The sequence below is a fragment of the Coffea eugenioides genome, unplaced genomic scaffold, assembly GCF_003713205.1.
Source record: "Coffea eugenioides isolate CCC68of unplaced genomic scaffold, Ceug_1.0 ScVebR1_1388;HRSCAF=2229, whole genome shotgun sequence".
NCBI lineage: Eukaryota > Viridiplantae > Streptophyta > Magnoliopsida > Gentianales > Rubiaceae > Coffea > Coffea eugenioides.
The window spans coordinates 11790-26177 of NW_020861785.1; the positions used below are offsets into that span (position 1 = coordinate 11790).

Genomic DNA, 14388 nt, shown 5'->3' on the forward strand with positions numbered 1-14388 from the left:
AAAAGAGGGATTGAAGAACTGAAGGATGAGGTTGAACGGGTTAACAAGAAGGTTGACGAGATGGAAAGTAAGAAGAAAAGATGGTGGTGGAAGATCTTTTGGCTGTTCTGAGATGAGGTAATTCAGATTAATCAGAATTGTTAGATATGATCATTTTTCTTTTTCTTTTTTCCTTTTCTTGTTAGAGATTAATTGGAATTGTTAGAGATGTGGTAATTCAGTTGATGTGATGCTAGCAATTGATGACAACCAATGTACAGACAATTATTGGTGGTCGGCTTTTAGGTCCTTAGTAAAGTTGCCTCTCTATTTTTCTGAGAAGAAGCTTGTTGATCTTGTCAGTTTTCTTCCCCGGGGAAATTTCGGTCATTTAACAAGAAATTGTTTTTTTAAATGACCGAAATTTCCCCGGGGAATGAATAAAAAAAATATGTCATGTCTCAAATTGATTCATTCTCTTGGGTTAGGAGGGTCTACAGTATTTATATTTATTAAAATGTTGGTTTGTTTGTGGAATTTAGGACCATTTCTAATTGGGGTTCAACTTCATTGGGAACCCCATCCAATAATGATTAATATGTGTCCCATCCAATAATACGTGATGATTTAGAATCTGACTTTTAAAATATCTCTCTTAACGAGACACTTGTTACTTTAAAAAGTTCTGTAATATAAAAATATGTATCTAACTTTTAAAATATCTCTCTTAATAAGACACTTGTTACTTTAAAAAGTTTTGTAATATAAAAATATGTAACAGAAGATCCAAACCAATTTCAAGTGTTGTTTGTGCATTTACGCTTTCCAGAGTTTGATATTTGGCCCATGTAGTATACCCAATGAAACAATTAGCAGATACATTTTCATAATGCCAAGATATCTAATACCTTTTACTACAAGTTGGTGTTTACTCTGTTGGAAATAGTTAGTGATAAATCTCACATTGAAAGTATGTGAAGTAAGGAAGAGGCTTATAATCAAGTGCGCACTTATTCAAATCAATTTGGTTTGTAGGAAATTTTGGAGGGAAACTTCAAAATTGCACATGCATTTGTCATGTTGACTATTAAATTAAAATATAAATTTAATGGTCAAAAGATTAGCACTTGGGCACTTGGGCCTTAAGAACCGAAATTAATTTTAATTAATTTCATTTTAATATTTATTCTTAACTAAACGGTTTTCTTCTGGGGTTGTTTCTAGTGATACAACGCATACAACCGTTAAATGTCCATTCATTTTAAAAGGTACCTATTCATGAAGAAATACGTTTCCAAAAGACATCACATTTCTTTTGGGGTATCTGAACGTTATAAATAATAGTGTTCAGCTAACATAGGCCTTACTTTTACTTCTGCTTTACTATTCTTCTATATTGTTCAAAACGATATTCTCTAAACCGTTTTTGGGAGAATTTCTGCATACTACTGTATGGAAATTCTAGTTGGCTTTGTTATTCCTAGAGGGAATTGCTACAAACCAGGTAGTAGAATAGTGGAGACAAATTTCCTTAAGAAAAGTGAATTTTCACGTCAAAACCATTTCCTAATGTTGTAGTTATTACTGTTTTCCTAACACTAGTTAGCTTAGGTACACATTCTTGGGTTGACTTTCCATTCTCCACTATAGCGGCTATAAGTGGGACTACACGCACGACTCGGAGCTGAGATATTCTTAAGAATTTTATCACGTAACCTTGACAGCAGCTGGAAATAAAATTGCAATTTTTTTTTTCGGTTCATTTATTTTACAACTTAAAAATTTCTTTAATCTAGGAAGTAACGAAGCCACCATTTTGTCAAATGTTGACAAAATCACAGTTTCGGCTTTATTCTTCACGTAAATTCCAAAACTAAGTTTGACTTTATGCCAATATACTAGATAAGATTTGAGCTAAAGTCAAAGATGGTAGTTTTAGTTTTGTTTTTAATGTAAAAAAAATAAGAACAAAAAAGAATCAAAAAATTGATTGAATTATTTTCTATGACTGTTAACATTAACGTTAAGGTTAATGTTGTTGATAATAACGTGTTACCTTCACTTAATTGTACCAACATTTGTGTTTGTTATGTTATCCACATTGAGGGTATCAAATAAAGAGTTAATTTTTATACACTGTCAGTGTAAGGATTTTTTTTACACAAACAAGTTTACATGAATATCATATCATCATTATTCAAATTTAAAATTTACTTTTTGTCTATATGTCATAAATCTATACTTGTTAATGTAAAAAATCTATACACTGACGGTGCGTATAACATTAATCCATCAAATAAACGCTAGATAAATAAACCACAGATGAGAAGTTGGCTTCCCTAATATGTAGCTGTCTTAAGAGGGAGGTTTGTCCTATTTTCCTAAACGTTGTAAGCATATGTAAATAAACCAGTGATTGTAGCAATAATTATAATTTATAAGACTACAACTAAATAATTAATCCACAAAGGTGGAATTAGATTAAAACTCAATAAAGTTACAAATTATCAACACAAAGATATTACAAATTCGGTAACATTAAAAATTAACTCATAAAATAGACAAAACACACAAATAGTGAACTTTAAAAGCAAAATATTAATTTTTGGGACCTCGCCTTGGTTCTTAACATACCATTAATATGCGGGTTAATTCCACTTTGTCCCCCCAAACTTTGGACGATTATCCACTTAAGTCCCTAAACTTCAAAATGGGACACTTAAGTCCCTAAACTTATAAATACCTCTCACTTAAGGAAAATTGTTAACAAATCCTGAATGCTGTTGGTGGTCGAAATGTCCCATTTTATAAGGGTTTAGGGATTTAAGTGTCCCATTTTATAAGTTCAGGGACTTAAGTGGGAGGTATTTATAAGTTTAGGGACTTAAGTGTCCCATTTTGAAGTTTAGGGACTTAAATGGATAATCGTCCAAAGTTTGGGGGGACAAAGTGGAATTAACCCTTAATATGCAGACAATTTCTCTCCACTTGCTGGCATTCTGTCGTTTACATAGATGTATTTGCCATGCTTACCATTGTAATGCGATCTTGGTTCATCATAAAGTTAAATGACTAATCTCGTCATCAACAAAATGAGTAAGCCCCAAAACCCAATAACTCTGGTCCATAAATTTTGTTGTCAAACCTAACGGCCCCCCACTCCTTCCTCATTTGGACAAATTGCAATAAAATAGCCACATTTCAGCCCAACTAACATAACGCTATTATTTCTTCTTTTTTTTTTTAACTTCTATTGTATTGTGGAATAGGTTTTTCTTACAGGTACTTATTAGACATTCGTTAATATATTTAAAATTCATCTAACTGATCATGTATATAGGGGTATAAACAAGTCTAATTAAATCGTACACCCTAATTTATCTGTCGAACCAATTTTGAACAAGTGTTTTTATCGATTTTGAATGTTATCGAATATAAAACGTTGTTCAATCTTGATTTAACTAGTTGACGAACCAAATTTGAATGTACTCTCACTAGGCCGAGCTCAATTCGAGTAGTAATTTGGTTCATCTTTCAGCCTTACATGTATATACATATATTATAATTATTATTTTCTCTTACATTTATATACTTTTTCTATTTAATTTTACCTATCCTCTCTTATATTTATTTAATTTTTCTAATTAATTATATATTTGTAAAACTATGACACCAGAAATATATCTTAACAAGTGTCCAATGGACACCTATTAGACAGACTCTTATCGAATTTAGACGTAAAAATGCTTGTTAAACACATTTTTCAATTCACCTAAACATAATAGCCTTTATAATACTCTATCCAAACAAAGGCTAGACTCTATTTTTCTGATTAATTGGATCTGATCATTCTGCCAATATTCAGAGGCAGCTGAAAAAATGAAGCAACAAGGAAAAGGACATTGCTACGTGCTCAAAGGAAAGAATACGTATGTCGGTGCCTTCCGAAAAAGAGAGGCGCCCTGTAGATTGAATTGACTACTGATTTTACATTATCTGGTTGTCTGCTGGGAAACAGTTTGATTAATTGTCTTCTCATGCTGCTTCGTGGAAGCTGAATATTTGCTCTGGAGCTTGAAGAAATATGAGACTAGAGCACCAGTGCACAAGTGCGGGGCCCACCTAAACATGTTGATTTTTTTCTTTTTTTTTTTGATAAAATAAAAAATAATATTATTAATAAACTGGTTGGAAATCGCTCATCACAATTTGCTTGATTAACAAAAAATTGCTCTAAACAAGTTGATTTAAATAGATAAAGAGCAAATTATCTGGATAGTCACTAAATTTTTTAAATAGTCAAGTTTTGGTAACTTAACTTTTAATAATATGTTTTTAGCCATTGAATTATCAAAAGTATAAATTTTGGACCATTCCGTCTAATTTCATCATTAATTCTATCAGATCTAGCTAATCTCGTAAATCGTTCGAATCCTTAAATCTTATTTAATTAATGATGGAATCAGACTGAATGATCCAAAATTTATATATATGATAGTTCAGTGGATAAAAATATACAATTAATAGTTGAGTGGTCAAATCTTAACTAATTAAAAAATTCAGTGACTACCTGAATAATTTGCTCAAGTGACAAATATGAGTTTTAGATTAGATTAGAACATCCCGTGGTAGATCATGGTATTACCAACTCGAACTCTTTTAAAATGTACAAGTGTTGAAATTTCGGCCTGGAAGAAATTCTCCTGTATTTGTTTTTTCACTTGTAATTGCGTTGTAGATGTTTTGCTCCATTTTGGACCAAATTTACGGAGAATTTATCAAATATGGATTTCTACTTTAGTACTTTCTAACATTTTCCCCCCATAGGATTAGGTCAACCAACTATCAACCAGTCAAATTTCTCCATTCAGCTATATTTCAAAGAGAAATGTTGATAATGCCATTTTTTTTTAATGCTTTGACCAGTAAATTTGAAATAAACATATAATCTTTACTAAATTCACAGCCAATCGTTCACTGCGACTGAGTATTTGTTACTGCACCTAAATTACTTACAATTTACAATAATGTAAATGTACAAACTCAAATTTCTTGCTTTCCTTGTCTATGAACTCTTTCACGACTTGACTTCAATTTTTTAGACTAAATCAGTTCTTTAGGCAAACTCTTATTAGTTAGTTCATGGTTGTCTAGAATTCTTATATGGGACCTTCAATTGAGCTTAATTGGTAGCAAATTCTAGTCTTTTGACTTCTCTATCCATGTTGTAGATTGAGACGCATGAAACAAAGAGATGACAATTATACTTTTAGCGCGGGAGACTGGAAACACAAAAATTTTCTGAGGCTATGAATTCAATGGTAGCCAAGTATTAGACATTTTAATGTGTAAATAACAATAATCTAGTTATTTTTTATAGGTAAGTAATTTCATAGAAGTGTAAACCATAATGTGGTTAGATCTCAACACAGAATCATCCATTAAAGGTAGAAAATCATTTCATAGACTTTACATTTATTGCTGTTTGCTGAAACTTCTAGGTGCCTTAGTCTGTCGTCCTAAAAGGGTAAGAAAATGAAAATTCAAGTCACAACTAAACTATCAGATGACTGGTCATGCTGGTCACTTCATTGCTTGGAATTAACAGTTTGTAGAGGTGTGTAGTTTCTCTGTACTTGAAAGTCAACATGGACAGATACATGGAACAATTTATTCAAGTCAAGAATGCAGTTCCTCTGTATTTTCATCTAAGGGATATAAATTTTCTTCACAACATTCAAAACCTTGAATGGACATAACCACATTCTTAAACCACAAGCAAAGCAAGATGATAATTTAATTGTCATCCAAGTCTCCTGTAAGGCTGTAACATTCTTAATGGTTAAGTTGGCTTTTCATTTCTCCAGGAAACTTCCCTTCAACAGTTTTTCCAGCATAAAGCCAAAAATGGCCTATTAGAATAAGCAAGAAATGTAACATATAAGGCTGCTCAATGAGCCACTCTTTCCCATTTCTCAAGGAATCACCTTTTCAGTTTTTGGCTGCACTGTTCACACCAAAATCTTTTTCCATTTGGGGTCCCCTTTTCGTACGAGTTTCATGCAAAATTTGCAAATCCGGATTTTGATCTCCTCCCTAACGTTTTGCATACTGTAATGTTTGCCAACCATGTTTGCAGTTTTCCTAGAGGTAGAGAGCTTCCTAGTTCCCACCCCAAGTCCCCCACCAGGCCAACATCTGTCATAGGTATCATGTGGAAAGACTTATAATAAATTTGCTACCCACAAGAAAAAGACTGCTAAGGTTCCCAATGAAGTTGAACCCCAATTAGAAATGGTCCTAAATTCCACAAACAAACCAACATTTTAATAAATATAAATACTGTAGACCGTCCTAACCCAAGAGAATGAGTCAATTTGAGACATGACATTTTTTTATTCAGATTAAAAAACAAATTTTTGTGAAATGACCGAAATTTCCGTGGGGAAGAAAAATGACAAGATCAACAAGCTTCTTCTCAGAAACAGAGAGGCAATTTCACTAAGGACCCAAGGATTCTAAAAAGCCGACCAGCAATAATTGTCTGTACATTGGCTGTCATCAATTGCTCACATCGCATCAACATGAATTTTCTCTGCCCCTTTCACCCTGTATAAAGTCCTCCTGTTCCCTGAACCTCTCCAACCCAAAAAAACTTTTTTATTTCCCTTTGCATCCAGATAAAACAGAGGCTTCAAGAAAACCATGGCAGCAAGGAAGGTTAATGGGTTTCAAGATATGTTGCCAATGATGGCTGATAAGCTAGGAGGTGAGGGTCTGATAAGAGAGTTGTGTAACGGGTTCCAGCTATTGATGGATAAAGATAAAGGGTTGATCACATTCGACAGTCTGAAGAAGAATTCTGCACTTCTGGGATTGCAAGAATTGAGGGATGACGATCTTTTGAGCATGCTTAAAGAAGGCGATCTTGATGGAGATGGAGCGCTTGATCAGATGGAATTTTGTGTGCTTATGTTCAGACTTAGCCCTGAGTTGATGCAAGAATCTGAGGCTTGGCTTGATCAGGCTCTTCAACAAGAGTTCAGGAGTACCCGTGGACAATGATGATCTTGGCAGAAGATTAATGGCAGAATTGGAGGCAGAAGACATATTTTTGAGGTTGAGATTTTATGTAACAGTTGTCTGCGGCAGCCTGCCGAGGTTACTGTTGTTTTGTTTCATTTGGCTATTTGTTCATGTTGTGATAGAATATTGGAGAAAGGCATAGTCAAACTCGAAACAATAATTGGGAATTTTAGTTGGTTTCTCAATTGTGCAGATCACAATTTTTTGTGTTCTTGTTGAAGTATATTTTTTTGTGCAAATCTGCTTTCAATATGTTGCAATTTTTTAGTATAGGATTATCAGTTCCATCAAGGATGAAATTGTAGTTAGCACATATTGTTGGGAAATAATAATGTAAAATAAACAAGTATTGAAAGTAAAGGAAATCCCAACCAAGAAGAAGTTTGCCAAAATGGACAGGTTTGATAGAGACTGCACATAGAATAATTCAACTTCGTTTTGATATAGTACCAGTTTGTAGCATATAGTGACTACACCTCTTTAGATCCCCTCCTTAGTATAAAACAGGAGTAGTTATATTATAAAATCTATGGTATCGATAAAAAAAAATTTTATTTTAAAAAAAATTAGAGACTAATAATATTTGTCAATTTAAGAAAAGAAAGGCGTTGACAACCATTTTATTTTTGCTTTTTTTTTTTTTAGCAAGGATCCACAGAAGATGGGAAGAGGTTAGAAAAAAATTTCTTAGCCAAATAGTGAAAATAATTTAAGGTACCCACCAAGAGTATTCCACGATAGATTTTTTTTCAATTCATTTTCATATCAAATCCAAGTCCCCTTGAATCTGATTTCTTAGTGCCACTATCAAATCTCTACTTCAGCTATCTGATGAATGCATTTTGCCAATTACTACCAAATGCATTAACTCAAAAAGATCGTTTCCAATTTGGATTACTATTTTTAGGAGTTTTTATATACTCCTATGAAATAAAAAGTTAATTAAAAAATATATTTATAAAAAACATGAAAGTTTTTTGACAAAAAATCACAATCCAAACAAGACCGTGGAAAGATCGGCAAATATTCAATTTTCAATTGCTAGAATGCTATAATATGTTTCCTGAGGTGTTTGTTGGTTTGTGTCGTTGGTGGGCTTCATGCACTGAATACAAACATATTGAACAACAAGCAGAGATCCGTATTTGATGGGCCCTGCTGATTCAGCGTTGCTGATGATACCAACTATTCAACTCGACCATCTTTGGATTCTTTTCCTGGGTTCGAGGAATGTTTGGTAGCCTCGAAATTGGAATTAAGATGTCCTGTTTTGTGGATAAGTCTTCCTTGGCAGGCTTTTATTTTAACTGACAAGCTGTTCTTGCATTTCATCCTTGAAGGTGATGCGTCATTGATGATCCAGCTTCTTACTGATAAAGACATGTTTTTTTTCTAATATAGGCCTTGTAATTGGTGACGTTAGTAAAACTTTGCTAGACCAAATTTGTGTTGATATAAATTGGGTTTCAAAAGAGGCTAATAATTTAGCACATAGTATAACTTTTTATGCAAAATCTGCCAATTATAGTAATTCTTTATGAAATGTCCTTGTTGACTTTGTTAAGCAAATCTTGCTGGACATTTTTAGCAATCTCGTTAATAAATCTTGCTTATTTATAAAAAAAAAAAAGTGGATTTTTAAAAGAAACAACGATTAAGGGGTCTTGGTCCGGTGTGTTCTTGGTATGTTATATTACCTCGAAATAAATTTATTTTGTCTGTTTTAATTTAATTTTTTTCTAGCATAGAAAAGGTAGGATTTAAGAAGTGGGAAGGGATAAAAAATTTTGAACTCGAGAATTCTAAATTCAGGATTCTCAACATTAATCATTAGACTTCAAGACTTCTCATTTACACTTCCTCCCTGAACGATCCAACCCATCCCTACCCCCATGTCATTTAATGTCTATTTTTCTATACCCCTGATTAATTATTTATAAATTATTTACTAATCACTTATCTAATACGACTAACTAGTTACCCACTTAATTAATTACCCTTAAATCACCCACCACAACTAATAACCATACACATCCAATTCTTTACCTTAAACCTATTGTACATTAACAGCCTACACATCTTTATTTCATTGAATTTTTTGTATGGCAAATTCCGTCCACGGGTGAGATGTCACCCATTATTTTATTAATCAAATGCAGTAAAGTATTATAAAGAATTCAAGAAGGGTCAACCCATGCCCAAAACCAACAGATATGCTAACTTTGCCACCCTTGCTATCTCGCAAAGGAACGTATTATAGGACATCCTATTCTCTATCTGATCGAAGAGCCTTTCTAACCTCAGGTGGAAGCTGGGAAAGATCCATAAAAATGGTGTCCAAATTACGCAATCCAGCCATCTTATCCGTCGAAGAATTTGCTTCTCTGTAAACATGAGAATTGACAGTTTTCAATGCATTCAACAAATGACGAATATCCCTAATCACGTTACAGAAAAGGTCAACTGGCTAAAGAATTCGACTAAATCAAGCGCACCAGCACCTCAGAATCAACTTCTACACTAAGATTACCAATTGCTTAGCTAACACATGACTGCAATCCATGATGTAAAGCCATTGCCTCTGCCAAAAGAACTTGTGCTTCCTTGAACTCCTTTTAAAAAGCAAAGATTAATCTCCCTTCATGACCACGCACCAAGCCACCCCCCAGATGGTCGACCATTCATTAAGCTGGCGTCCGTTGTAAGTTTAAAAGATCCCAAAGAAGGCCATATCCAGGCCACAGCAGCATGTCCATAGGACACGATAGGCCAACTCACAAAATTCGCCCTACCCATGAAAATGTGAAAATTTAAAAACCTTGGCCCTACTAAGTTGGTCCAAAATTTTATCCACCAGCCAAATAACGTGACTCGAAGAGAAACCAAATTCATTAAATTCTTATATCTTTAATGTTAACTATAAAATCAATTTTTACAAAAAGAATTTTTTTCAAATGCATTTTTTTTTCTATTAATTGCAAACGAATCGAATGTACATTCACAAACAATATAAGGAAAGTGTCATGCAACATGGTAAAAAAAAGCCCTAGAAAGTAAAGATATGCATGAGATGAAGTGATTTTATCACACAATCATGATCTAACGTGCGGCTGGTTCCTAAGGGTCTAGCGTTGGACTAGCCCTTAACTAACGTTCTCTCACAAGCATTGGACTTGTGAGGGCTCGAAGAGAAAGACCATGACTAGCATTGGACTAGCCACGGTAACGTGCATTCATTCACATAATCAAATATAATACTAAAGCAAAATAGACATACAAAAGCACATAGTTTCACATAGCACGTATCACATAAACATGCTCATCTAGATGCAAAAACCTAAGGAAAGCAATTAAACACATAGGCATATAGGCACACACAAACACATAGCACACAAGCCCTATCTATTACACTTGGGGAGGTCCTACTACAATCTAAGGGGGAAAAGAAAGAAATAAATAAAATAATAACCTAACTATTACAACCTTGGCATTAAATTGCCTTTCAAATAATCAAATTGAACTAAAATAAATATACAAAGCCGATAAAGCAAATAAATAAATGAATAAAATGAATAAAAAACATTCAGGAGGCATACAATCTAACATGTAAAGTCACATAGGGCACGTAGAGTCAAAAAAAAGTAAGAAATAAGAGATCAGGGTGTACCTCCCTTGAATTGGGGCCCTAATGAAATGAAATCACTTATTTGCCCTCCAAAATACAAAGAAAAGGTCAAGGCATCATTTTAATTAACGAATAATCACAAAAGATAAAAAATGAATCATGAAATTGAATCCATTAAATCATATAAACAACCCACATTCAAGAAGTCAGAAGAATAAAAGACTTGATTGCAAACATTAACAAAGTTTTGGTGTGATGGACCCACTTCTCCCAAGGGCGAACCCAAGGGTATCGGCAGGCCACCTGCCTGGCTCGCGCCAGAACTCAAAACTTAAAGCAATAAAAGCTAGGTAAACAAAACTAGATAAACCACAAGCGTACTATTCACAATAGCCAACTCCGAAAGAGTTCTATTTACATCCCCAAAAGCAGCTAGTCAAACCACTATATTACATTATGATAATAACCAGTAGAAAGTAGACCCTAAGGAGGGTCCTTATACAAACCACCAAAACAAAAACAAACATCTTAATTGTCCAACTATTATAAGCAAACCTAACTATACTAGTGAATGTGCCAAGGAGTTCCCCGCGTCGTCCCCTGCTAAGGAAAACAAAGGAAACGGGGTAAGCTATATGCTTAGTAAGTAAACAGGGGTAAAATCATAAATTGCACATTTAGATAAACAACTATTTCACAAAATGTCAAGTCAAGTGCAAAAGTAACAATACAAATGAAGGATACAGGTTGGCTCCAAAGCCAAGTCGTTTGCCATGCGTGACCTCCTGCCGACACTCCGTCGACCACAAATAAGGTCCGTAGAACTCCACTTGTACTCCCACCTAACACCTTATCACCCTCACTGGCCAGTCACCTCACAAACTGGCTCGAGCGAACGAAATCACAAACTTGAGCTTGAGTCACAAGCTCGGGTCACAAACTTGGTTCACATTCTCGGTGAACCGGATTCACAAACTTGGTGACCTCAGACTAAGTTGGACTGGCTTCGACCAAGCCCTGACCGGCTCGAATAGTCCATCTAGATCGGAAGATCAACCTCAACTTACAAACGTCACCCCGAGCTACAAGCTCAAGGGGTTCAAACCCAAAATAATTCATGTATACACATCTCATAAAGAAACATAGGTACAAACTAGGGTTTAGGTTGAGTGTGATCAAGTACACCCTCGCCTAAGTCCCCCTTTTTATTCACATCAAAACATATAAGCAGTTTATACATATAAACGACCTGAATACTTACTCCAAAAGTACATATAGCAAAAATGCAAGGATCACGTCACGTATACAGCTAGTAGGCTCCACCGGCACCGTCTAGCCCGTCACCGTCTGAAATAGAAGATTGCATCACAATATATCACAAACGGCCACTAACATGTATAACTCAAGTAAAACGGCAAAATTGGCACATGCAAGTGCGGAAACGGCACACGGAAATGGAGACGGACTCGGAAACGGAAACGGAAACGGCCAGATTTGCCATCCCAAACCGTTTTGATCAAAAGTTAGGCTAGAAATGTCAGATCAAGGTGGGTGAGACACGGTTTTGAAGCTACGAGGAAGGGCTACAACTTTTATTTAGACATCTCAACCCAGATCTCAATAGGTATTGGTCAAAGATGCACAAAATTGTTCCAGCCATTTCATTTCGGGTTACCAAACAGGCCATGTTTGAAAGACCGTAACTCACGACTCAGAAATCGGAATCAAGAAATTCTAGAGGCGTTAGAAAGCTAATTCATAAGGCTATAACTTTCATGTTTGGACCAAAGGCTGAATCAATACAGAGCAAGGGGAAAAACGGATCCAAACATTCCTGTCAGAACTGTCCAAATTCGAAGGCAATTCTGACAACCGATCTTGTTTTGGTCATAACTGAAGCTACGGGACTCGGATCTGGATGAAATTTATACCGTTTCGAATCTAAGACCAAGATCTACATTTCTTATGAAGAGGTCAACACCCAGTTCGTACATTATCAAAACAGACAGAACATGGTCAGAGGCTAAAACAAGAAACGCGGCAGAATTCTGAGTTTAGAATATATGCGACTATTTTGGCCATAAATCAGGCTACATAGATCCGTTTGACCTGAAATGTTTCAGGCACCACAAGGACTTCAAAATATACAACTTTCATGTTTTGAGAAAACTCTGAATCAATACGTAGTATCAAGAAAAAAGGAGCTCAAGTTCAGGTGCTGGCTGCCCTGTTTTTCCAGATTTGCCGGTTTTGTACGTCGCAAACGTATGGTCCGTTCTATGATTGTTATGCAGGTTTTCTAGCTAAATGCACACCAAATACACACCCTAAACCAGCTCCTATGAAGGCTTCCAATGATCCGAAATTGCACCATACCATTTCCACAAACTAACCACATATTATCTACACCTTCTAATTTAACTTCATATGCACTCATTAACTTAATCTAACCATTAGTGCAACAAACCCTAACCAAATTAACCCTAACCAAGCAATTACTCCTCACTTTAGCCTAGGGTTTCTTAACCCCAAATCAGTTTCTACCACCCATTCACCAAACAAATGAAATACATCATCAAACATAACCATAACAAGTTCAATAACGCAAGATTAAAGCTAACTAACATGTTTAACATGAAACCCTAATTCTTTCATAAGCTTAACCGAAATTTGGGCAGCAATAAACCACTAAAATTAACCATTGAACTACTCAATAATCACTACATAAACCACACAAGTTCATCCTCATAACAAAACACCACTTTCATGGCTTCAAAGCTTAATCACTAATCTTTAACTTCCAAGAGAGAGATATTTACCTTCAAGCAAGCTTTGTTGATGATCAAACCTCAACAATCAAGTACCCAAGATGTTGTCTTAAACTCCAAGACCAAGATGGAAGCTAGATGAAGTTGGATTTGGAAGAGATTTTCCTCATTTCTTTCTTTCTTTCTCTCGGCCATCTCTCTCTTTTTTTCTCTTTGTTTTGTTTTGTTTTGTTTCTCTTATAAATCCTATGATAACATGTTAGTCAAAGCTTTGGGAGATATTTTCTAACACCACCAATCACATAAAAGCTCCCAATTTTACTCTTTAGCCCTTACTCTCCAACTTTGTATATAATCAACTCTTGCCCTTAAACATTTGAAAAGCTTTCAATTAACTCCATAGGTTATAACTTAATTTAGTCCAAAACATGTAATTACACTTAATTGCTTCACTAATCACTTTCCTTTCTTAATTACCTATACCTAATCATACTTTATCCATAATGGAACCCACAAACCAACAACCTTTATCACATTGGCAAAATTAGGGTTTTAAACCCAATTTAAGCTTTCTAATGGATTGTAACACTAGAGGTTTGACTAGTTTGGGGTTTTCTATCTCTCAAACCTACCTAACCTTTGCTAAAAGAATCGAAACCGATACCGACCTGTATGAGAACATATTGTGGCATGCCTATTACTGTAATAGCACAACTTGTAATTCATTACAAAAACTAGGGTTTTGATAATAACCCAAATTAGGGTTTTCATAGTATATAGATGAAATAACCTTTTAAAGTATCACCATCAACCTTAAAACCAAATTTTATAGCAAAATAATGATAATACTCCTTAGTCACATAATATCAAAATTAAGGACCAACCGGGGTCTCACATTTGGGGTCAAAATTAAAGAAAAATAAAGTTTAG

General features: G+C 34.8%; 1 protein-coding gene across 1 annotated transcript; it reads left to right on the top strand.

Moving 5' to 3' along the window:
• Positions 1-6495: 6495 nt before the first annotated feature.
• On the top strand, positions 6496-7304 carry LOC113755286 (calcium-binding protein PBP1-like). Its single transcript, XM_027299325.1, has one exon. It carries the CDS (start codon positions 6685-6687, stop codon positions 7042-7044), a length of 360 nt encoding a protein of 119 aa, XP_027155126.1. The 5' UTR covers positions 6496-6684; the 3' UTR covers positions 7045-7304.
• Positions 7305-14388: the final 7084 nt, after the last annotated feature.

Excerpts from the sequence above, each read along its gene's own strand:
- LOC113755286 (XM_027299325.1), top strand. The coding sequence starts at position 6,685 with ATGGCAGCAAGGAAGGTTAATGGGTTTCAAGATATGTTGCCAATGATG.